Genomic DNA, 22,889 nt, shown 5'->3' on the forward strand with positions numbered 1-22,889 from the left:
GCCTAATCTTTCTTGGCAAAGCTTGAGATTGACCGTCTGAGACTCGAGATGAAAATGTGTTGGCCGAGAGAGTCGGAGTTTTCAACCAGCGGAGTGGAAAGCGAGTCCTGATTGACTGGGAGGCCCGGGCAGCCCCACGCTTCGCGTTGCCGGCCTCGGCGCCGCCAACCTATACGATGCCGCCCTGTGTTGCAAGCAAAAGAGCCATTCGGCGAGCACCAGGGTCCCTGATCCGGCGACGGAGTCTCGATCCGGAGTGGGGGCAAGGGACCGCTCGTCGGGGGGAGCTCGCTGTACCGTGACTGTCTCTCTTTCTACATGAGAGAATCACAGACTTCACAGTATCACACTGCTCCACTCCGATGGCTTGCAGCAGCAGATCATGTATATCACGTCGAAAGCTGAGACAAGATGCTACCTGGCGGAGCAGAGTCTCACCGGTTGACATCATGATCCCTTCCGGTTCTCCATGCTCGTACTTCGTATCCACGATTCAATACGCTGTCTCGCCCTTCCTCACCGCCCAAGCCGGAGTGACAAATCTCGATGAACAATCAATTCTCACCATACCCTCCTCTTCTGGCCTCTTTGGGGTTTGTGAGACTAATGAAGAGAATGGCAGGCGGGCAAGCTCAGACGTGAATCATGCATGATACCGGATGCAGTTTTCAAACATCTCATCCCACATTGTATTAGCGACATATGCTGGTCATATTCGGAGACTTTTGACACGCTTGCTCCTTGTGTGATAAACGAGCTCCTCGAGATGGCCGCAGAGAGAAGTGGTCATCCTTCTGCATGCATGTTCACGTAACGTTGAGTGTGAGACTCTGTTCGTAGAGTTTGATAATGCCACTAACTAAGCCGCGTGTATGCTAAAAGAAGGTGAAGAAGATCAATGATAAGCATTCGTGGGTCGGTTTTGTGTCTTTAGTTTATATGCGCGAATATGAAGTACGAGGCGTGTTTTCTCCCTTTTCAAAGTACCTAGAGGTGGAGACGGAGCGAGTGAGAACAGTACGTTATTATTGATTATTCACTCGCCATATAATCTATTACTAGTCCCGTTTTCACCCGTCATCCCCTTTCTCAGTCTCGTACAGCTACCTGCTCAAGGTTTGAAATACCACTCGACATGCCGCTAGTGAGGTCCAATGGCATACTCGGCCGGCACCTCGGGCCACGCGTCCACGCCGTCCATAATCACCATGCCCATGCCCCCGATCAAGTGCTGCTCGAGGTGGCAGTGGTACAGCCAGGCGCCCGGGTCCGTCACGTGGTAGCGGTAGACGGACCAGAGCCCATAAATAGGGGTCGGGGCGAAGGGGGTCAACCAGGTGTCACGGAGGCCCGGGTCGACCAGGTTGAACTTGTCGGGCTGGTCCGCCATGGCCTCGGCCACGCTGGTGTAGTTCCACGGGCCCTCGCCCTCGCCGATCTTCCACATCTTGTTGCCGTGCTTGTGCATGATGTGCGTGAAGGGGGCCTCGTCACCGGGGTTCACGGCGAACTCGAGGATCACGTCAACCCACGAGCCGTTCCGGGTCTGGATCACGAGCTTCCCGAACTCCTCCTCCAGGGTGCTGTTGGGGTAGTGGAGCATGGGCTGGTCCGCGGTGGAGGCGGGCGTGTAGTACAGAGCCTGGTTCATCATGGTGAAGTAGATGGACGAGTTCGTGCGGCCCATCACCAGATGGTACTCCTCATCCGTGACGAGCGCTGGTGGGTTCGCCGGCCACGTCTTCATCTTGTCGGTCGAGGGGAGGTTAGGGGCGTATTTCTGGCTGTCGGGGAAGTCGAAAGCGCTCAGGCCATTGTATGTGACGTATGCCTTGGACTCGTACGAGCTGTTCTTGGCCCCCTTGTACACCAGGTTGGCAAAGCCGGAGAGCACTTGGGTGGCCGGGTCGGGCAGACGGATGGTGTAATCAGCAGGGGGCTTGTCAAGCTTGACCAGCACCGAGAACCGCTGTCCCGAGCTGATGAGGACCGACACAAACTCCTGGGGTTCGACGTAGCCGCCGTCGACCTCGTAGAGCCACATGGGATGCTCGTCAATGGAGACGGTGATCTGCGCGTTCGACTCGGCCCCGATGAGATTAAGGCTGATCCACCCGTCCGCTGGATCAGCCTTGACCGTGTAGTTGCTCCCGCTAAACGGGCTGCATTTCGTGTGCATGTAGCCAGGAAGCTTGGTGATGTTGGCGGCGTCCATCTTGTCTCCTTGGATCCTGGGCACCAAAGGCAGGCAACTGCACGTCCAGCTTGTCAGTGTCGCCCTTCACGTCCCCGATTGCATTTGAGCTTTTGCTTACCCCTTTTCGGTGACATTCTGGTCGGGGAAAGCGACCTCCTTGATGGTTGGGTTTGTGTTCTCGATTAGAAATTCGTGAGGCGGGCAGTACGCCTCTCCGTGGCCGTTCACAAGGATGCTATCAACGCAGCTATGGGCGGGGGGGTTGGTGTTAGTTATCAGTATGTACTATTTCTCAGCCAGAAGCTGATTTGGCGCCATGGTCAACTCACAATAAGGACAAGCCTAGCTCTTTCATCGTCTTCACGCGCTCTTCCGAGGGGAAGCTCGACCAATCCGACAGAACCAGGAGCTCCGGGTTGCGTGCAGCTTTATTCATAGCCTCGATCTCTTCCGGGTCCTCACTGATTTGAGACCATAGCCCCGTCATGTCCTTCTTCGGCCTAAAACATCTCAGTCAGTATCGCTACCACCAAAGGGGGGGGGGCGACTAGGGAAAGCCTTACTCGACGAAGATGGCCCCGTAGAGCCCATCTTCAAACGTTGAATGCTCGTGGGAATGGTACCAATGCGTGCCCGGTGGCGAAGCCTTGAACCTATAGACGAAGGACTCGCCCGGCTGGATGGGCTGCTGGGAGAGCCCAATCACTCCATCGGACCACGGGGTGCCCGTTTGGCTGAGACGAAGTTCGGTGTCAGCAAGCAAGGGACGATGTTGGCAGCCCTGCAGTTACGGGCGTCACTTACGCAATGCCGTGCCAGTGGACGGTTGCATTCATGGGCATGTCATTGTGCACAACGACCTGTAAGTGGGAGCAGTTAGTGGACAGATGCTCGAAGAGGGCTTGGAACTCTCCATGTAGACAGCAGACTCAACATACCTCAATGTCATCGTCCTCGGTCCATACCATCTGCGGCCCCGGGAACTGTCCGTTCATCAAGATCATGTCCCTTGCCTGGCCGTTAGGAGCATGTTCTTCCCAAGTGAGACGCAAGGTCTCGTGGACTTTGGCGGCCCATGCCAGTTGGGAGAAAGCGGCACATGCCAGCGGCAGCAAGAGATTCATGCGAGCCATCTTTGACGTTTCTCACGGCGACAATGCCTGGAAAAGTGATTCAAGTGTCAAGGCCGGCTGCAGAGTGGTTTTTATCTCGAGTGGTCACTCGCCCCCGGTCAAGAGTGCTACATGCATATTCACGGAATCACCTCTTTTGAGGCATGTTGATCCTCGCGTCCTCCCGGCGGCATTGATAGCCTCACAGCTGATTAGCTCGCCCACGGCAAGGAATATTTTTACCTGGTTATCGCGACAACTTGACAAGTTACACATGGCAGTCACTATGCCATAAAACAACGGATCGTCCAAATATTGTGAGACAGAAAGCGGTCAAAAGCACCGCTGTGGAATGTCTCAGATGGTGTGTCCCTGCCATGTACTGGTACAAACGTGGTCGAAAAAAGGGACTACGAATAAAAAGACCCTGCCCCGTCGATCCCCGATTTCTTGTTGGGTGCTGATCCCCGGCTGAAATGTTTCTCGCTCCGCTCTCAGCTCAGTGATTGAAGGTGGCTTGTTCCAAATAGGGCGAGGAGAGAGATTCAATAAGAGAAAAGAAAGGCGAAAATATGGTCGGGTAAACTAAATAAAAAAAAGGATGGGGGAAAACAAACGTGGGGGATACTATCCCTGACCCCGGTTCACAAGTCTTTTCATCACAATGATCCACTGACCATTCAACGACAAGCCTCGAGTGCGGAAAACTTCCTCTGGGCGGAAATTCCCAAAACCCTAGTTATGTGGCGTTATCACGAGCGAAACCGGACGCGGATATGATGTTACCGATGTTGGAGTCGTTTTCATGGACCTTTCCCTGGACCCTCTGGCGATTATGAACGTGCTTGAGATGGTAAAAGATCGCACCGGAATCAAGCTCCCTGCTACTTACACTCTTTCGAGACGGCGCCAGTGGCGCTGAAGTGGAAAGGAAGTCTGGAACGGCGAGTAACTGTTCATCCCCGTTCTCTCAGAGTTTATCAGCCCGGAGGTCTCGTGGATGTTGAGAGTATCATCGACCGTAGCACTTGGCCTTTCATCAAACCCACCTCGCGGGGCTGTCTTTGATATCCCCGGGAATGGCGGCTTTGCGGATCACCAGGGTGGCGACCGCTGCGTCGGTACGCACGGTCACACCGGTCGGCATAACGCCAGTCGGGCCCATCTACGTATGAGAAGCTCATCCGGGAGCACCCCCTGCATGCGAACACGCACCGCCTTTTCCATGTCACGGGTTGGCAGTTTGCGGAATGCCTCGCGGCCGGGGCGAGGCGGACCCCATCAGGCTGCTGCTGTTCGGCAAGAGCAAGTGCTTGGTGCAGGACTCCTACACCAAACATGCCCCCATGCCGGTGGTCGCCTCCAGGCTCCCTGTAACACTCCTCCAGAGCGTCTTCTCCCGGATATCCCGCGAGCAGAACCGCAGCATCGAGATCCTCAAGGTGGGCGCCAGGCTAGGCGGCACGACGTAGTTCGTGTTCGACATGCTCATGGAGGCCGGCATCCTGTTCGAGTACGTTGTTACCGACGTCTTGGGGTTCTTTTTTTTCTTTTTTTGTCGGCGGCGGCTAAGAACCGACACGAAACACTTCCCGGCGGACTACATCGAGTACCCCGTTCTCGACATGGGAACGCGCCGCCCCAGCAACTCCAGGACCGGTTCGACGGGGTGATGTCGACCAACTGCATCCACGCCTCCAAGAGCCTCGCCGTGTCCTGCTCCAACTCGCAGCGCCTCTTGCGTGTGGGTGGTTTATTCGCTCTCGTCGAGTTCACCACCTGGCTCTACAGGCTAGACATTGTGTTCGGCTTGCTGGACGGGCGGTGGCTCTTCGAAAACGACAAGAAGCATTGTATGTACGGTGAGTGAAGTTGTGGGGGAAGCCAAGCTGGAATACTCTTGCTCCCCGGACGTGTTGTGGGTGAAGGGACTGAATCCCCAACTGATCGCTCGTTGTACTTCGTAGGTGTCACAAGCTGTTTGTTTTTTGCCCGGGAATAAACACAACCTGTCGGGCGCGCGTGGGGTGGCCTCCCGCTCAACATTCGTCGAGTTCCCAATAATTATTGATTAATCTCCTTGTTCTAGGGGAATCAAACTGTTGAACGTGAGCAATTACGGGGTGATCTGTGAGCCCATCGATAAAGAAGCTGCTGCTGACCAGCTCTAGGCACCTCCTAGTGACTTTATTGATCATGAGATGAGACGGTATTACCAAGTACAAGCATGGAAAGTCGACCTGAGAAACAGCCTGGAAGTCAAGCGCAGGCAGGGCTTAGCAGCTCACCATGGCGCGTCCCTTCCTTCCGAGTTCCGACTTCCGACCGCAAACGCGCAAGACCGTTGGGTTGTGGGTTGAGGAAGCAACCAGGGAACCAATCGTCAGCGCCGTTTCAGCACAGCCCCACTTGGCGAGATCCCCACCCATCCGGCCTGCTCGGCCGCCAAAATGGACAACATGTTACCATGGAAGTACTGTGTCACTGTGTTTCCATTGCTGCTGGCCTTTTTGGGGGAGCTTACGTTACCTATCGAACGAAAGAACCGGGCGAATATTTTGGGCCAACAAGCAACAACGACAAGCGACTGTGTTGCTTTAACCAAAACCTCAGCATCTAGCTTCCTTTGACAGGACCCCTGCGAGACAAAGCCCGGAGCCACCGTTAATTAGATCCCGATCGATCGATTCCATTGATTGTGTTCTTGCGCGGCAACCACAGTAGGCACTCGTGCATCGCAGCGCATCGCATCGCATCGCATCGAGCAGACTATCAACATCAACATCACCGGGCAGTCACAGCACTCGCGCGACGGGAATCGCTTCGGGAGACTCGACTGTCGACCGCAGGCTAGTGATCGCTGCCAGACCTGAGATACCAGGAACAGGCCGGTTTATCGAACGCCCCGGATTTGTTTGGTCGGAGGACATCCTTCCCAGAGCACCGGCAAGATGACGTTGAAGGAGGAATTCGCGACGCGCAACTTCAGTATGTCCCCGCCGTATCTCTTCCGGGATCAGTTCAGCTCGGGAGCACACCGACACCGGGCTGGGAACTTTTGTTATGAAATGGGTTGCTGACTCGCTTCATTGCAGGTATCTACGGGCAATGGTGAGCACCCTCCTCGTTATCACGCGACTCGAAGCACCCGCCCGCGACGGGCGCGACACCATCCCCATACCACCGGCACAGGCCATCAACAGAGCTTTGAATGCCGCCGTAGACTTAGTGGCTAACCATTACATGGCGCATACAGGCTCGGTATCCTCACCATGATCCTCTGCTTCGCGCTCGGCATCGCGAACCTCTTCACCCTCCGCGTGCTGATCATCATCCTCAGCGCAGTATGCCTGTACGTCCAACACCCCTCCTCCCCCTCCCCCTCCCCCTCCCATCCACCCCACCACCCCGCAAGAAACCAACCCCCCCGGCTAACCACACCACCACCTCCCCCCCCAAAAACAGAGCCTCCTCCTTCGTGATCCTCTTCATCGAGGTGCCGCTGCTGCTGCGCATCTGCCCGACGTCGTCCAAGTTCGACAACGCGATCCGCAAGATCACGACCAACTACATGCGCGCGGCCGCCTACGCCATCATGGCCGTCGTGCAGTGGCTGACCCTCATCGACCGCGCCACCTCGCTCATCGCCGCCGCCGTCTTCCTCTCCCTCACGGGCATCTGCTACCTCCTCGCCGGCATCAAGGGCCAGGCCTTCGTCGGCAGCAAGACCCTCGGCGGCGCCGGCGTCGCCCAGATGATCGTATGAGCGGGGGTTTTATGTGTGTGTGACACTCGGCTCGGTTCGTTGCGGGTTTTTAAGGGGAGGGGAGGGACGGGGGTGAGGATGGGGAGTGGTTGGTTGGTTACAGGGTGGGACAGAGGCGAGGCCTAGGGGGGAAAGGCGAGGAGGCAGATGATGGAGGGCCTGGTGCCTTTCTTCGCCTTTCTTACCAGCGGCTGGCTACAGTGAGTGAGGAGGGAAGAGGCGGGGTGATGAGCTGCGCGCGAGCTGCGTAGGGACAACGAGAGACAATGAGACGACAGCATGATTTTGTGTGTCGGTTATCCATGTTTTGTATTTGTTAAAAAGGAAGGGGGTTCTATGGCGTCTATGGCTTCCTTTAATGAGACAAGGGGCTTTTCTCTCGTTGAGATATCTGTTGGCTTTTGCCGTTGCTAGTCGGTCCCCTTCTTGTTTTTCGAGCTCCCTACTAAGGTACCTAGGTATCTACCTCAACAATGGAAGCTTACGTGTTGGACCCTCGAAGCTGATCAGACCCCGCCGTGTCGGATGCCCCGCCATTTTATGCATAATCCTGCAACTCCTCGTGACGGGTCTCTAACAGTCCAATCTCTTAGTTCGAGTCCTGAAGTCGATAGCGCCGTCGTCATAACACCCTGGCCTCACAGCTAGCCGAGGAAATACTGTTGCCATTTGTCCCAAGATCGAAAACGACACCTTGGCACCCGACCCCGAAGTTGGCGGTGGAGATGGTGGGGGTAACGGCGGCGCACAGTGTGCAGCTTCTGCCCTTCGCTCTCTACATCGTGGGGACGAGCTCGTCGTTTTGTTATATGTTGGGGAAATCTTCTACCTATAGCTACTCTCACGTCAGGCCGAGTTAAAGACTTTGTGAGCTCCCATGGAATATCTAGGTAGATAGCTTTGAGCTCCAATGTAACTGCTATGTAGGTCCGGAGGTATCATCATCCCGCACAGTGTGGTCCCCGCCTTTTCCTTGCTGCGTGCAGCTGCAACTGGATCAGCTGCCAGTGTTCTGGGCCCCAAGATGTGGGAGAACCCCTGTTGAGACGGGACGACAATGAGGCATTCACTGGTATTGGAGCAGCGGATCATGTTCGCAAGGGTCCATCAGGACACTCGCACAGTCCAAACGGAGCCATTTGTCTTCGAGCTGATGACGAAAAAGCGGATGCTGAGCGGTATAATAAGCGATGAGCTCGGGCCTGTCTCCCTGATCGCAACCCAGTTTCATCATCAGCTTCAGGACCACGGCAAACCACCAACAGTCCATGATTTTTGAGCCTGAACACGCAATTGGATTTTGCCGCCTTTGTTTTTGTTATTGTTGGATTTTTCCGTTTCTTCTATACTAAACTCTGACTATCACTCCCTAAGTTACATACAGGCTGCCTTTTCAGACCCCCTCTACTGCTGGTAAGTACGCCGCCAACCTACATGATACCTGCCACTGTCCCTCCCCTTGCAAGAACGGAAGTCTACCCTGTCCAAAAGAATTATGACAGCCAGCGGTGACTATCATGGCAATCCGTACCGGGTCCATATCTGGCGCACCTTGCCGGCCGCCAGCCGCCCCAGTCTGGTGTTTTGCCGTTATCAGCTGCACCTGATAACTAAAACAAGCCGGAATCGACCTTGGTGTTACCGCCCAAGACCCGGGGGCTTCAACGGCGAAGAGGCCTTATCTCGCATTGCCGCCCGCACAGCCTCTCACGTATCTTTTTGTTGATTGTTGTGCGGCAGCTAACCAGAATTAGAGCCTGTCAATTTAGACATTCGAGACCTGCCTCCTGTGCCTTCCTCCCCACCTTCGACCTACCTTATCACCACATATCTACCTAGGCAGTTAGCCACGGCAGCCGCAATCGTCTCCATTACCTATCTCCATAGTCAAATCAGTCGACTTCCACCTTCTTGCCCACCATGCCTGCTACAACAAAACCCCCAGTCATACCCCCGAGACCGTCCAAGGCTCAAGACCAGACCTTGACCCCGATGATCCCTCCCCGCCCCACGAACCGGCGCTTGCGCTCCGTCAGCCCGAATCCCGACCGTTTCGCACCGTCACCCTTGAACGAGCCCGGCTTCCTCAGCAAGTCCCCCAAGCCATCGAATCTCGGCCCTCTTGGTACCCACGATGACGAGCCCATCCACCGCCCCAACTCGGTTGAACTGCCGTCCGTCGGCGAGGAGGGCAAGGAATACGCTGCCATAGCCGATGAGACAAGATCCTCCGAGGATACGAGCGCCGATCCTGAGCAAACTCGGACTGTGGCTGAAGACCTCAAACTTCACGCCCCCAAGCCGTCCTTGCCTGCGTCCAGTGCAAAGCAGCGGGTTCAAGCCGTTACCCGCACCGACAGTGAGCGGGCCGCCTCGTTTGGCATCGGACGCGCGAGCAGCGCCGAGGACTCGACCCCCGCCTTGCCGTCAAACCGCAGCCTCAAGAAGAAAGCGAGTACCGCCAGTCAGCTGTCTGGGACCGAGAGAGATATCGACGATGAGCAGGGGATTCCCGAAATCGGTCAGCAGGTGCCCATGTACAGAAATGCCGGCGACGTCCAGGCTCCCTCGCCCGCCCCCTCAACGTCCGAGGGCTCTAAGGGCAGGCATGTTCGGAAGACATCTGCACATGGAAACCCACCGCCTGGCAGCTACGGCTTGCATGGTCACGGCGCGGCACCACAAGATAAGCTCGAGAAGGCCTACTATGAAAAGCACCCAGATCTTCTGAAGAAGGAACACATGCCGCACCATTACGACCGCCCGAATGACTATTCTATGAGTCAAAACGACCTCAACAAGATTGTCAAGGAGACGGCGAGCCGCGGCTCTGGTGGTGTTAGTAAGTCACTGTGCCGAGCCAACCCTGGTTTCTTTATCGTGAGGGCTAACGCGGTACTCTTCAGGTACCAAGAACCATACCGGCACGCCCAGCGAACAGGTCGGTTGGCAAGCACTCGAAGAGTCGGTATCCAGGATAGCGTCCCCGGAGCCCAAATCGACATCCATCTACATCGACGAGCCTCGGAGGCGGTCTGTGATGGCTGGTGAGACGGAGTCGCTGACGGCCGACGAGGTGGACCACCCGTATACGGCTCCCATATTAGCTGACGACGACGTTGCGAAGAATCCCGCCGAGTCGCCCGCCTCCGGATTGGAGAGTCCTTCGACCCGTCCGACGAGTCGGCCCACCAGTTTGTACAAGGAGACCTCGTTTGAGCTCCAGCACACGCCCCTAGAGGATGTGAAAGAGTACGAACCGCTGTTTGAAGACGACGAAAATCAAGATGCAAAGAAGCCCACAACCACAGATAACCACCGGACAACCCAACCGCATCGATTCCCCAGTGCCGATGTTTGGGAAGATGCGCCCGGCAGTGTTCTCCAAACGGCCGAGGTTTCCACCCCCGAGTTCGCGGACGGGGAAGAGAAACCAACCCGGAACGCTGTGCCACCACCAAGGGAGGGCGAGACCCCAGTCCAGGCTTTCGCTCGTTACCAGGAAGAGCTCGCCGAGAAGGAATCCCACGGGAAGCGCGCCACGCAAAAGGCCCCATGGCCACAGAACCAAAAGCACCCCGCCCCCGAAAAGTCTGCCGCCCGCCCAGCCATGCAACAGCGCTTCCCCAGCCGCGACGTTTGGGAGGATGCGCCGGAAAGCCTGCGCCTAGAGACCACGGTCTCAACACCGCAACAGGACGAGGCTCCATCGCCCTCACCAGTAGACGTCCAGAAACCCAACGTTCCCGGGCGGCCCGAACCCAAGGTAAAATCCCCGGACGCGCCTTCACCTGCCGAGAAGCCCGCGATCCCGAGCCGGCCTAAACCGAGACAGCCTTCAGCCGACGACAAGCCGGCGGTCCCGGGCCGCCCGAAACCACAAATCCCCGCCCGCCCCGCCAAAGCCAGCCCAACACCGGGCGGCCCCGAGCCCGCCGAAGGTGCGGCCCCACCCCGCCAGAAACCAGCGGTGCCCGCCCGTCCGATGGGCTCCAAGATTGCCGCCCTGCAGGCCGGCTTCATGAGCGACCTGAACAAACGTCTGAAGCTGGGCCCGCAGGCGCCGCCTTCGAAGCAGGAAGCATCACCGGAGGATGAAGGGCAGGCCCCGGCTCCGAAAGAGAAGGTACCGCTTACCGATGCGCGCAAGGGGCGTGCCAGGGGCCCGCAGCGGAGGGCCCCTGCTACCAAGGCAGCGGCAGTGGCCTCTCCTGAAGTGAAGGCGGAGGAGAAGTCGCAGGTTGCGTCTGCGGTTGTGTCGGCGGTTACTTTCTTTGAGATCGATCCGGACGAGGGCGTGTTGAGTGCGGGGGTGGTGGACAAGGCCCGGCCAGAGGCGGAGTTCAAACCTGAACCCGAGGTTGCGGCGGGGGAGGTGAAGATAGAGGAACCTAAAGCGGAGGAATCCAAGGTGGAAGAACCTAAGACGGAGGAAACAAAGACGGAAGAGACTCCCGTCAAGGAGACGACGGACGTGGTTACGCCTGGGGCCATCACTGCCGCCGCTCCTAGAGAGAAGGAAGGAAAGGAAGACGAGCAGGGCACGGTCGAGTCAGAAAAGGAAGAGGTTTCAGAGCCAAAAACTACACCTGAGTCTGAAGCCGAGGAAAAGCCTGAACCCGCGGCGGCAAAGTCTGACCCCGAACCCAAACCGGAGCCTGAAGTCAAGACCAAGGCTGTGCCCGAATCCGGGTCGGACGCCCAACCGGAGCCGGAGGGGCAAGAGACCAAGTCCCTTGCGACCAATATGGCCGGCGAAACCCTAATCAAGGAAGAGATCAAGAAGGACGAGGGGCACCAGGAGGTGGAGCCCGTGAAGGTGGAGGAGAATTAAAGCAGGGCACCTCAGCCGGCTTAGTGAACGGTTCAAGAGGGATAGACTAGGCGGGTGGCGTGGCTAGCCAGCGGTTGTTTCTCACCTCTTTCTTCCTCTGTCTAAGCTATTTGCTACCGCAGCGAGACAAAAAGCCATTCGTTTGCGCTTCTATCGTTATCGATGTCATCAGTAATATAGACAAATCAATTCGAGTATTGCTATAAATGGAGGGAGCTACAGTTTCTTGGTTGTTGAACAATTTCACAGCCATAGTGGATATTGGTCATAATTGCTGGTGATGCCGGTACAAATATGGACATTTGAATTATTAGTTGCGAAATAACCGGGATGGACTCGCCCGATTTCCCCTTTAGACCTCTTCAAATATCGTCAAGAATACGTGCTCGTTCCTGTTTTCGTGGCATCTAGTCATGCTAAAGCCGTCAAGTCTAATGTCCACCATCTGTCGAATGGGAAGGAGGGAGGTTAAGCAAACAGCTACCATTCAACAAGATGGACGAGGGTCATGGTCAAAACGTAGTCGCTGCCTTGAGTCAGATAATTTAATGCCTGCTCATCAGATAAAGCCTTCCCAAATTTAACACAACATGCACCTAGATAACTCGAACTCTAGAAACTCCACACAAACAACACCCTAACTGCCATCACCACTGCCCCTACCCAGCCAACCAACCAACCAACCAACCAACCAACAAACCACCCATTCCATACCCTACCACCACCCCAAAAACAAAACCTATCCCCCGTCCCCTCCAACTAACCTCACAATCCAGACCTCAAAACCTCGGAACCCAAACCTCAAACCCCTCCTTCCCCCCCCTCACCCCCTCCCCAGCCGCGATCACCCTCAGCACCTTCTGGAAGTATTTATCACGCACCACCAGCCCCGGCCGGATCCACCACCCATCCACCCGCTCCTCCACCCCCGCACCCTCACCACTACTACCACCCTCCCCAGCCCCAGCCCCAACCCCATCCCCACCCGCGGCAGCGGCAGCGGCGAGGTCAAACGGCAGCAGCCTGTACTCAACCGCGCGGCGCGAAACAGGCAGCAGGCTGGCGGTGGTGAGCTTGGGGCCAGAGAAGGCAAAGGCCTCGCTGGGCTCCATGGCGAGGCCAAAGGTCAGGAAGTGGTTGGAGGCGTTCTCGATGGTGATGGTTAGCGTGATTAGGGGGATGGCCGGCGCCGAGGGAGTGGTAGTGGTGGTGGCGCTGGTGGGCGGGCTGCCGCTGCCGCCGCCGCGGCGGCGCCGGTGGGTGACTGATGCGAGCACGCGCGGTTCGGTGCCGAAGAGGGTGAAGCGTGGGATGGGGAGGGAGGTGGTGTTTGGTGTTGTTGTTGTTAGGGCTGCTGGGTTGGTGGGGGTGTCGGCGCGGGTCCATTTGATGATGAGGGATATGTCGAGCGGGGCGTGGCTGCGGTCGTCGACGGTGAGCTTTTGAGCCGAGAGGTCGAAGGTGGCTTCTTCGATCGTTTTGGGGTTGACGAGGCGGCCGGCGCCTGAGGTGGGGATGTTGGTGTATTTGGTGGTGGTCGCGCAGCGGGATGTGGCGGATGGTTGGATTACTATGTCGACATCTGTTACCCGGAGAGGTTCCGAGGCGAAGGAGGCGTAGCGGGTGACGAGGGACCAGGCTTGGGAGATGCCGGAGGGGGGCTGGGGAGTGACGTCGTCGCTATCGCTGGTGATGGGGAGGGCAATGTTGTCGGGATCGAAGAGGCTTGGCCAGGGGTCGGGGTGGACTCGTGGAAGGAAGTCGTAGTTAGCTTCGAAGGGGTTGACGACGTTGAGCTGAAAGACGGCAGTCTGTGATATGGGCGTGCCGGGGTTGGTCGGTAGGAAGTAGGTAACCTTGAGCGTCAAGTCGTACCGGCTTGAGCGTTCGATCGGTGGTAGCCGGATGCGGACAGTGAGTGACTTGAGGCTCCCGATGGTGCCCATTGGCGCCCCAGAGATCCTAGTTTCTTCGCTGCGAATGCTCGACGATGTCTGGTCCTCGTGCTCGGGGATAGACGTCGTAAATAGCGGTGGCTTCTCGCCAAATAAAACCACGTCTAATTTGGCCAGAGCCTCGATGTCCTCGCCATTCTCGACTTCAAACTCGAGGTCCATCGGCTCGTCTGTATAGTACTGCTCCTTCCACGCCGGGCACCTGACCTCCATTTTGGGAGGTCTTGGTAGGACTCGAACGACGAGGGGTTGGGGATGTGCGACGTATTTGGTATTGGAGGGAGAGATGTACCAGAGGTTAGTATTTCCCCTTTCCTGGAAGGTCAACGATTGCCGCAAGTCAAAAGTCTCAGACCCAACATTGACAGTGAGAGAGTCTACGCGTGTTTCGCCAGGCTCCCGCAGGGGTATCTGCATGTTGAAAACAAGAGCCTGGCCCGGCCGCAATGTCAAGTCGGCAGATCCGACGAGTGTGACGCCGCTACTAATTTCGGCTGGCGCGGCTGGCTGGGAGCCATCGCCATCCGCCTGCCTAGTCAAGGATACTGTGGCCAGGGCCGCTTTACCCTGACTTTGCAGCGCTGTTCGCCCGTTGTCGTGGTGCCGTAGAATGATGCCATCCAAGCTGCCGTCAAAGCTGAGGTAGACAGTGCTGAGAACGACGGGCGCCGACCCCAGGTGGGCATTTGATTTGATCGATAGCTGACCGCGAACGTTTTGCCCGGCCTTTCCCTCCTCACTTTGAAAGAGGAAGGAGGCGGACATGAAAGATACGAGCTGCCCATCCCTGATTGAAACATTGGGCTTGGAGGTGAGCGTGACGTCTTCCAGGGATCGCGTGATATCGTAATGCCAGTTCGGGCGTTTCGCGAAGTCTACACCGAGTCAACACGGTTCGGGTCTTAGATCAAGGGACCGCCTATGGGAAAGACATACCTCGTGAGAGCAGCTCCCAATCGGCGAGGAGCACCGACTCGGCGTCACCGACCTCCGCAGCCGCGGTCCTGAGAGCCCAGTTGATTTCCTCAGCTATGGCAATCCATCCCTCAGCTCGAAACGATAATTCTTTCCACATAGGGCGCAGGAGCTCTAAAACTCCCTGCCAGTCATCAGCCATAGCAAGCTCTCTGGCGCATTCCAACGACACTTCCGCGGCATAACGTGTTTGACGTCGCTTCAAGAATTCTGCGCGAGCTCGCATTAAGCAGTCAGTGATCATCTTGGCATGATTTACGCCTTGACGGCCTAACGGGTATTCCTCGTAAGGGTCAGGGCACATGTACGTGTCGTATGTGAAGGCAGATTTGGCGACGTGGGAGGCGGGTGAGTCGCTCGGCGATCTCCTGTCATCTTCTGGGATCGAATGCGCAAAGGCCTTCCGCGCTTGCAAGTGTTTCGCGGCAAGACGGTACCAGTACCCCGGGTGATGAAGTAATTCCCAAGGCTGTAGCCGCTCCCCCATTATGCTCTTCTCTGGCGGGAGGTAGAGTTTGAGCGTGACAGGGAAAAGCTCCGGTATATCGATCTTGTCGATGAGATCAGCCATGACGATGGCCCATCGAGCCTCCCAAGCTTCCCAACCGTAATTGTTGGTGCCCCTCCCCCTGCGGTCAACGAAGTCGGCTATCCTTTCACGGTGAGAAAGCCACCTCCGGGCGGCTGCACTGTGCTGGGCGTTCCACAATAAGCACCGCAGACAGCGCACGGCGATAACATCGGCTAGGAACCTGGCTTCATTCCATCGCGGATTCCAGCTGGGGATGAGCTCCATCAACTCGGAGCTCAGCAGGTTCTCGTAGGCTTGCTCATAAGAGCGCAAGGCAACATCCATTTCCAGGCGGAATTCGGCAAAAACAGCCGACTTGAAGTCATACCGAACGTTCCAGCCAGCTAACGAGAGCGTTTGTGAGGTACCAGAGGTTGGGGGAATTGTCGGCTGAGGGACAATGCCTCTGCCCCTCTTCTTTCGGGAATGCCTCCCAAGATCTCGGTAATACTCGACGGACACCACATAGAGCGTCGTAAGCATGTTCTCTGCGACGCGCTCGAGCTCCTCTTGGGAATTGCTCGAGGGAACGAGGAATAATGCCTTTGAATCCAAACCACAGCCCCTGCGAATAATCTCTAACCGGTCCTGGACGCCATCAATGGAAGACGAAGGAGAGACATGGTCGCTCAGGAGCACAACCGCCAGCCGCGTCTTATAACCGGACTGGCTCAAGAGCGCTCTGATATTGTTCACATCGGTCTTTATCTGGTTGTCACATAATGTTGCAAGGCTCGGGTCGGATGTGAGGGTGTAGCAACAGAGGAGGACAGCGGGGACGAGGTCTTGATGTTTGCGGATCCATTGCGTGTCGATGAGACCGTCGGGATAGAGAGACGAGATAGGACTTAGAGGGGAGTAGGGCGAGTGAAGCACGGCCGAAGGAGGCGGAGACTCGATACCTTCAGGGAGGCGGGCACGGCGTGGTGGTAGAAGAAGTGACTAACGGGACCGAGTCAGAAATGGGGTTGGTACAAAAACACACACGCCTGGCGGTTTGGTGAAGCACCCACCCTTTCAGCCGACTTGATCCGAAACCGGTATTTCCTCTCAGACGCATCTCTTCCATTGCAGGGTATTTGGGAGGCATCACGGTCCTGGATGTAACGCAGCAGTGCTTGCGCCTGGTCGGATTCGAGGGGAGGGAGTTCGGATCTGATGAGTACGGCCTGTTCCTTGAGGGCGGCACTCAGCCCGGAATCGTACGGCGTGCCCGTCCGGGTCCCTAATGTAAGCAGATATGGGATACTATGGTCCAAACTGCCGGCAGGATACTCGTCCATGGCGTCGTTAAATGGGTCTAAGTTATTTGTAGAATTCGAACCCGACCCCGCCAATCGCCCTCGTATATGCGCTGTGCTGTGGATGCCACTGATGGTCTTCTTGCAGGGTATCGCTAGTTCTCCTGATAATAGCGCATTTCTACGACTTCGCGTTTTCGGTCGGGTCTGAGTGTTGGGTGTGGAATTCCGTATTTCCAAGGTTCGATGTTCGATGTTCGAGGCTTCAATGCAGTGTTGTGGAGCAAGTGGTGATGCAGCCCCAGGGCAGCTCCCAAGGTGCCGGAGCTTGCGGTCCCCTGTTCAAGCGCTTATCTTATCGGTCTGGGCTGCCAGTCCGGGTGGTGGGGCGCGACCAGTCGCGTTCCTGCCCTCGATCCCACCCTCATAAACGCGCTACGCGTCTTCTGCACTGAGACCCTTGTCAATTGCTTGATGAACCAGGCAAACCCCCCCCAAATGGTCCACTTCCCACCTGCCCACCTTTTGTCGGCTGTTAATCCCTTTCAATGCAGGGGCAGTCGAAGAACACAGGCTCCCTCAACACCAGCACCATCTTGTATTCTAGTCACCTTCGATTTCCGCGACCAGATGTGATCATCGTCAAATTCAGACGCGTTTGTACACTGTACATAGACCTGCATTTCTGCGCCGGGCGCAACCAAAAGAGCAATGCCTCTTACAAAGTCCTTCTCTGAGCAGAACAGAGGTCCCAAGGTCCGAGAACCCATGTTTCCAGCAATGAATTTGGGTGTTGATAAATGCTAATGCTAGCATCAACAGCGTCCACAATGGCAGAGATCCAAGAGTAACCCCGCGCCACGAACTATCGTCCCTCCACCTCCCTTCCCCGTCTCGACAAAAACGAAGACAAAGCTCCAGGCCTTCCAATTCGAGACGCTCTCCGATGCAGACCTCGACACCGCGACATCCAAACACACCTCGCCACCGGCACCAGACAAGGTTATCAATGCTGTGACGCCGGCCGGCCGCACCGCGTGGCAGGACCTCCTCAGCAAGCCCGAAGCGCCGAAGGATGACGAGAACCTTTCCCCCGGCGAGCGCATCCTCTGGCGCAATGACCACAATGCCGACCATCCCGTGGCCATGTCCCCGCTGATCCCGCGCAAGGGCCGAAAGCGCGCAAGAAGCTCGTCGCCCATATCGTCTCCGGCTTCCAAGCATGCCACCCCTGCCGTCGGCTCCAAGAAGCTGGCCCGGGTCCTGAAAACACCCCGTGCCGATCCGGCAACGGAACTGTGGGATCGCTTTTCTGTTCCCGGGGCAAATGCTAGCCCGTCCGGCTTGACAAATCCGTTGCTTGCCCAGCTTATGGTCTCATCCTCACCCCGTCTCAAGGATGGCGGTGCACTAGGCAGCGAAAGACCCCTGAGGAAGGCAATCAGCTGTGGTGCTCACTGGCCCAAACGACGAAAGGTTGAGCGCCTTGATGCGGACATGGGAGATATCGCTACCGCGAAGACCCAGCCGGACTCCAAATCATCCATGGTGTCGGCCCTATTGGAGACTGTCAACGGAGAAATCAAGTCAAAATCGACCCAGCTAAAACCACCTTCACCACAGAAGCGGTCGCCATTGAGAGAATCCCCGACTGTCCAGCGCCCCATCAGACAGTCACCTTCACGGCGACCGCAAGGGAGCTCTCCGTTGGCCAAGAAGTCGACGGGGGTAAGAACAGAAGAATCCGATGCTGGAATCCCCTTTGGAGACAAGGCCTCTTCTGATTACGGGGATGACGATTTCGACGACGAAACGTTGCTGGGGCTTGATGCGAGCATTTCGGTACAGGGAGACGACTCTACTATGGTCGCGCCCTCGGAAGAACTGAACCATCAAGCTCCTCCCCCGCCCAAGGTGGCTGGCGACGATTTTGGTGATTTTGATGATGACTTTCTTGACGGGGCCGAAGAGTTGGTAGCCGAGGTGGAGGCAAAGCATGCGTCTCAAAACCCTTTCCATGGGCAGCAACAGAAGCCAGCCAATGCTTGGGTAGACGATACTGCATACGGTGATGATTTTGACGACGCCGACTTTGATGCCGTCGACCTAGCAGCTACACAGGCAACCGCTCAACCCTTCGCGACCAATGTACGTACCGCAGGGTAGCCAGCAGAAAAAAATAACGACGAAACACTAAAGCATTGGACAGCCCAGCCAGAAACCCAAGGCGATCCAGCGGTACTTGATCACGGATGTGCTCGAAAACTCCTATTTCGATGAACATGAACGAGAATACCCCGAGAAGGTGAAAAGGACTCTTATTTCTCTCAAAGTACCGTGCTGACTCGGCTCAGATCCTCCTTGTACAGGCTGAGAGAACAAACGCCGTCAAGACGGTCCATCTCAGAGGCGACTGGTACGACACCGAAGCCAGCCCTAGAGCCTACGTCCATATCATCGGAAGTTTCGAGCCTTCCGGCAGATGTATCATTGACAACAACCACAATACCCTCATCCTACACCCCGACCAGCTGGTCTCTTCTACCGTCGTGGCCGACTCAATTACCTGCATGCGCCGTGCTGTTCTCCAAGACCGAGTGAAAGCCACCAGCGAGGCGTCTCCCCCATTGGTTTACGGCACCATTCTCCACGAGATCTTCCAGGAGGCCTTAATGGCGAATAACTGGGACTTGGGCTTTCTGGGGTCTGTTATCAGCAAGACACTACGAAAGCACATAGAGGATCTCTACGTCATCAAGGTCACCTTCGAAGATGCCCATGCCCACGTACTCTCCAAGATGCCTGAGCTACGGACTTGGGCACAAGCTTTTGTAGCCGCAAGCCCCAAGGCTGGCGCATTTGTACAAGGGAGGGGCAGCGAGCGAGTCAATATGTGTGTGAGCAAACTTCTCGACGTCGAGGAACATGTTTGGTCTCCCATGTACGGGCTGAAGGGCAACATTGATGCCACCGTGCAAATCACGATGCGGGACGGCAAAACATCTCAGACTTTGACAGTGCCCTTCGAGGTCAAGACTGGAAGGAACGCTACAGCGAACCACCAAGCTCAGACCGTGCTGTACAACCTCCTCCTTTCCGATCGATACGACATCGAGATTGTTTATGGCATCCTGTATTACACGGAGACCTCACAGACCCTACGGATTCCCGCTATTCGTACCGAGCTACGACACTTGATCATGCGGCGGAACACGTTAGCCTGTTACATTCGGGAACGGAGCGTCCAGCTTCCGCCGATGAAGAGAAGCAAGAATGCGTGCGCCAAATGCTATGCCCAAACATCCTGCTTCACCTACCACAAGCTCGCCGACAGCGGCAACGGCGAGACAAGCGGGTTGGACGAGAAGTTTGACGAGGTGGTCAAGCATCTGACCCCCACGCATCGAGAGTTCTTCTTGAAGTGGGAGGACCTCCTTACCAAAGAAGAAAAGGAGAGTCAGAAGCTGCGTCGGGAACTTTGGACTATGGTCAGCACGGAGCGTGAGAAGGTAGGTCGCTGTTTCGCCAACGTCATCATTGAGGAAGGTTCCGCATCCGAAGACAAGCAGCAGCTCAAGATCAATCGCTTTTCCTACACCTTCATGAAGGGGAACTCGGCCCCCGGCTTCTCTTTCTTGGACTCGCAGCTTGTTGTCGGAGAACCCATCGTGGTATCGGACGAGCAGGGTCACTTCGCACTCGCGCTAGGTTACGTGACCGCCGTCAAGAAACAACGAATCAGTGTCGCTGTCGACCGACGGCTTCACAACGCGCGCATTCGGCAGCCAGGTTTCAACGACGTGGACAATCAGGTGTTCGCAAGTATCATGGAGGTAGCTCCTGAGGGAGCGAAAGCAGAGCAGAGTGAGGGCAAAATCAGGGAAGCACCAATTCGTTACCGTCTTGACAAGGACGAATTCAGCAACGGCATGGCTACGGTGCGGAACAACCTCGTCCAAGTTATGGCTGACGGCCCCTTCGGGTCTTCCGAGATTCGCCGGCTAGTCGTCGACCTTGTTCCGCCGACGTTCAAGACAACCCCAACCCAGTATACCGTCCCGGGCAAGGACAGCTTGAATGTTGACCAGAAGGCCGCGGTCGAAAAAGTCATGAGCGCCAGGGACTACGCCCTGGTTCTCGGAATGCCGGGCACGGGCAAGACCACGACCATTGCTCATATTATCCGGGCTCTGATCGGCCAGGGCAAGACACTCCTATTGACGTCGTACACGCACACTGCCGTCGACAATATTCTGCTCAAGCTCAAAGACGACAGCATCCCGATCCTACGGCTGGGTGCTCCCGCCAAGGTTCACCCGGAAGTACGGGACTTCGCGACGCTAGCCAGTGAATGGAAGGACTCGTTTGAGGAGATACAACGCGCCTGGCACGACACCCCAGTCGTGGCGACAACCTGCTTGGGAATCAGCCATCCGGTCTTCAACGAGCGCACTTTCGACTACTGCATCGTGGACGAGGCTTCGCAGATCACGCTCCCAATCTGCCTGGGCCCAATCCGGATGGCACGAACGTTCGTCCTGGTGGGCGACCACAACCAGCTGCCTCCGCTCGTGCAAAACGAAGAAGCTCGCCTCGGCGGTCTCGACGTTTCTCTCTTTAAGCTTCTGTCTGACACTCATCCGCAATCTGTTGTCAACCTCGAACACCAATATCGCATGTCTGAAGATATCATGACCCTCTCCAACACCCTCATTTACAACGGGCGTCTCAAATGTGGTACTGAATCCCTCCGCCACGCTGAACTGCACGTCCCCAACATGGGCGCTCTCAGCGCGCGGCACTTCGACGCTGCCTCCTTCATCTCCCATTCGCAGTCCCAGTCTCAACAAAACCGCAGCCCTTCCAAACCCCGCCCAACCACCTTCTGCCCTGCATCGCGCCTCGGCGCCTGCTGGCTAGCCGACCTCGTCCACCCGAGCTCCCGGGTGCGCTTCGTCAACACCGACGCCCTACTGCCCCACTCCCGCGAGCAGGCCAAGGGCAACCGCATCGTCAACCCGTGCGAAGCACGCGTCGTCGCGCAGCTCGTCGACGCCCTTCTCGCCGTCGGCGTCCCGCCGTCCGAGGTCGGCGTGGTCACGCACTACCGCTCGCAGCTCGCGCTGCTGAAGCACACCCTCCGCGCCTCGTCAGCAGCCGGCGGCGCCGCCGCCGCCGCCGCCGCGCAAGACGTGGAGATGCACACGGCGGACCGCTTCCAGGGCCGCGACAAGTCGGTCGTGATCCTCAGCCTCGTGCGCAGCAACGAGCCCTGCGCCATCGGCGAGCTGCTCAAGGACTGGCGCCGCATCAACGTCGCCTTCACCCGCGCCAAGACCAAGCTGCTCGTCGTCGGGAGCAGGTCCACCCTGGGCGGGTGTGGCGAGGGCGAGATGCTGGCGCGCTTTGTGCGTTTGATGGAGGACAGGGACTGGGTCTATGACTTGGATGCCGGCGCGTTGGATGCGCATCTCTTTCGGGAGGATGGTGGTGCGACGCAGGTTACGGGGAGCGTGACTGCGTCGGCGAGGGTGGGTGGTGCTTCCGTTGTTGTTGGTGCCGGGGAGGAGGATGGGTTTAAGGGGCTTGGCCTGAAAAGGGGGTTGTTGTTTCCCCCTGGTGGGGGTGGGGGTGGTGCGGTCAAGGGGAAGGAGAATAGGCCGTTGAGTCAGAAGGGACGGACGGTGGAACCGAAAAAGGCGGCGAGGATCGGGGAGCGCGCTATGCTCAGGGGTAAGCCGGTGTTGCGGGATATTTTGAACGATATGATGGATGGCGGGTATTGAGTTAGGCGTGGGTTTGTTTGTTGTTGGGTTTCCCGTCTATGGTTAGTCGGGGTCAAAGGTTATGGATATGTCCTAGGTTATGACGGGTTGGGCTATGGTTATGTTGGTAGCGTTACTGGACACTGCAGCGTGTAAGCCGGTTTGGATGCATGGTTAGTTTGTGCGCGGATTGGGGGTTTATCGGATTTGTTGATCATAGATATGCTGTTTGCAGTTGGTGGTTTGAGCTATCCATATCAAGTTGTCGGTTCCATGGACATGAGCGAGGCTGTGTCTGTATAGGCTTATGTTCCTACGAGTGCCGTTTACTCAGAATCAACACTAGCGTTAGTTCACTCTTGAGAACACTTATTTCGCCAAGAAGCTCGAGGAAAAGACAACGAAGGGGGAAGGACATGATGAGCGAAGGATCAAGGCAACGAAGGATCAAGGCAAGGGCAAGAAATCAAACT

At 56.7% G+C, this 22,889-nt stretch overlaps 6 protein-coding genes across 6 annotated transcripts; 4 read left to right on the forward strand and 2 right to left on the reverse strand.

Moving 5' to 3' along the window:
- Nucleotides 1-1,008: 1,008 nt before the first annotated feature.
- B0H64DRAFT_426637 (multicopper oxidase) lies at nt 1,009-3,330 on the reverse strand (the record flags this gene model as incomplete). The annotated part of the gene is made up of 6 exons (XM_062805746.1): nt 1,009-2,252; nt 2,316-2,444; nt 2,527-2,697; nt 2,761-2,931; nt 3,002-3,057; nt 3,136-3,330. The coding sequence occupies 6 exons, from the start codon at nt 3,328-3,330 to the stop codon at nt 1,142-1,144; spliced, it is 1,833 nt and encodes a 610-aa protein (XP_062656094.1). The 3' UTR covers nt 1,009-1,141.
- A 626-nt stretch (nt 3,331-3,956) lies between these two features.
- On the forward strand, nt 3,957-5,313 carry B0H64DRAFT_231974 (uncharacterized protein). The gene has a single exon (XM_062799732.1). It carries the CDS (start codon nt 4,310-4,312, stop codon nt 5,177-5,179), a length of 870 nt encoding a protein of 289 aa, XP_062656095.1. The 5' UTR covers nt 3,957-4,309; the 3' UTR covers nt 5,180-5,313.
- A 782-nt stretch (nt 5,314-6,095) lies between these two features.
- Nucleotides 6,096-7,254, forward strand: B0H64DRAFT_231979 (Golgi apparatus membrane protein TVP18). Its single transcript, XM_062799733.1, has 4 exons — nt 6,096-6,297; nt 6,405-6,420; nt 6,566-6,661; nt 6,775-7,254. The coding sequence occupies exons 1-4, from the start codon at nt 6,261-6,263 to the stop codon at nt 7,073-7,075; spliced, it is 450 nt and encodes a 149-aa protein (XP_062656096.1). The 5' UTR covers nt 6,096-6,260; the 3' UTR covers nt 7,076-7,254.
- A 1,628-nt stretch (nt 7,255-8,882) lies between these two features.
- Nucleotides 8,883-12,009, forward strand: B0H64DRAFT_232004 (uncharacterized protein). The gene is made up of 2 exons (XM_062799734.1): nt 8,883-9,917; nt 9,982-12,009. The coding sequence occupies exons 1-2, from the start codon at nt 8,996-8,998 to the stop codon at nt 11,907-11,909; spliced, it is 2,850 nt and encodes a 949-aa protein (XP_062656097.1). The 5' UTR covers nt 8,883-8,995; the 3' UTR covers nt 11,910-12,009.
- Nucleotides 12,010-12,688: 679 nt separating this feature from the next.
- B0H64DRAFT_365629 (Gryzun, putative trafficking through golgi-domain-containing protein) lies at nt 12,689-16,942 on the reverse strand (the record flags this gene model as incomplete). Its single annotated transcript, XM_062801881.1, has 4 exons — nt 16,424-16,942; nt 14,801-16,352; nt 12,884-14,739; nt 12,689-12,826 (listed from the first exon to the last, which is right to left on the reverse strand). Exons 1-4 carry the CDS (start codon nt 16,691-16,693, stop codon nt 12,689-12,691), a joined length of 3,816 nt encoding a protein of 1,271 aa, XP_062656098.1. The 5' UTR covers nt 16,694-16,942.
- Nucleotides 16,943-17,362: 420 nt separating this feature from the next.
- On the forward strand, nt 17,363-22,437 carry B0H64DRAFT_328082 (DNA replication factor Dna2-domain-containing protein; the record flags this gene model as incomplete). Its single annotated transcript, XM_062800819.1, has 6 exons — nt 17,363-17,407; nt 17,474-18,799; nt 18,861-18,956; nt 19,006-20,757; nt 21,081-21,087; nt 21,338-22,437. The coding sequence occupies 6 exons, from the start codon at nt 17,363-17,365 to the stop codon at nt 22,435-22,437; spliced, it is 4,326 nt and encodes a 1,441-aa protein (XP_062656099.1).
- Nucleotides 22,438-22,889: the final 452 nt, after the last annotated feature.

The sequence above is a fragment of the Chaetomium fimeti genome (assembly GCF_033439085.1).
Source record: "Chaetomium fimeti strain CBS 168.71 chromosome Unknown B0H64scaffold_7, whole genome shotgun sequence".
Taxonomy (NCBI): Eukaryota; Fungi; Ascomycota; class Sordariomycetes; order Sordariales; family Chaetomiaceae; genus Chaetomium; species Chaetomium fimeti.

What these genes read in the sequence shown, in the direction of transcription:
- B0H64DRAFT_231979 (XM_062799733.1), top strand. Translation starts at nt 6,261, where the DNA reads ATGACGTTGAAGGAGGAATTCGCGACGCGCAACTTCA. An exon ending in ATCCTCAGCGCAGTATGCCT is followed by an intron (nt 6,662 to 6,774) that starts GTACGTCCAACA and finishes CCCCAAAAACAG; the next exon opens with AGCCTCCTCCTTCGTGATCC.
- B0H64DRAFT_231974 (XM_062799732.1), top strand. Translation starts at nt 4,310, where the DNA reads ATGTTGAGAGTATCATCGACCGTAGCACTTGGCCTTTCATCAAACCCA.
- B0H64DRAFT_232004 (XM_062799734.1), top strand. Translation starts at nt 8,996, where the DNA reads ATGCCTGCTACAACAAAACCCCCAGTCATACCCCCGAGACCGTCCAAG. An exon ending in CCGCGGCTCTGGTGGTGTTA is followed by an intron (nt 9,918 to 9,981) that starts GTAAGTCACTGT and finishes GGTACTCTTCAG; the next exon opens with GTACCAAGAACCATACCGGC.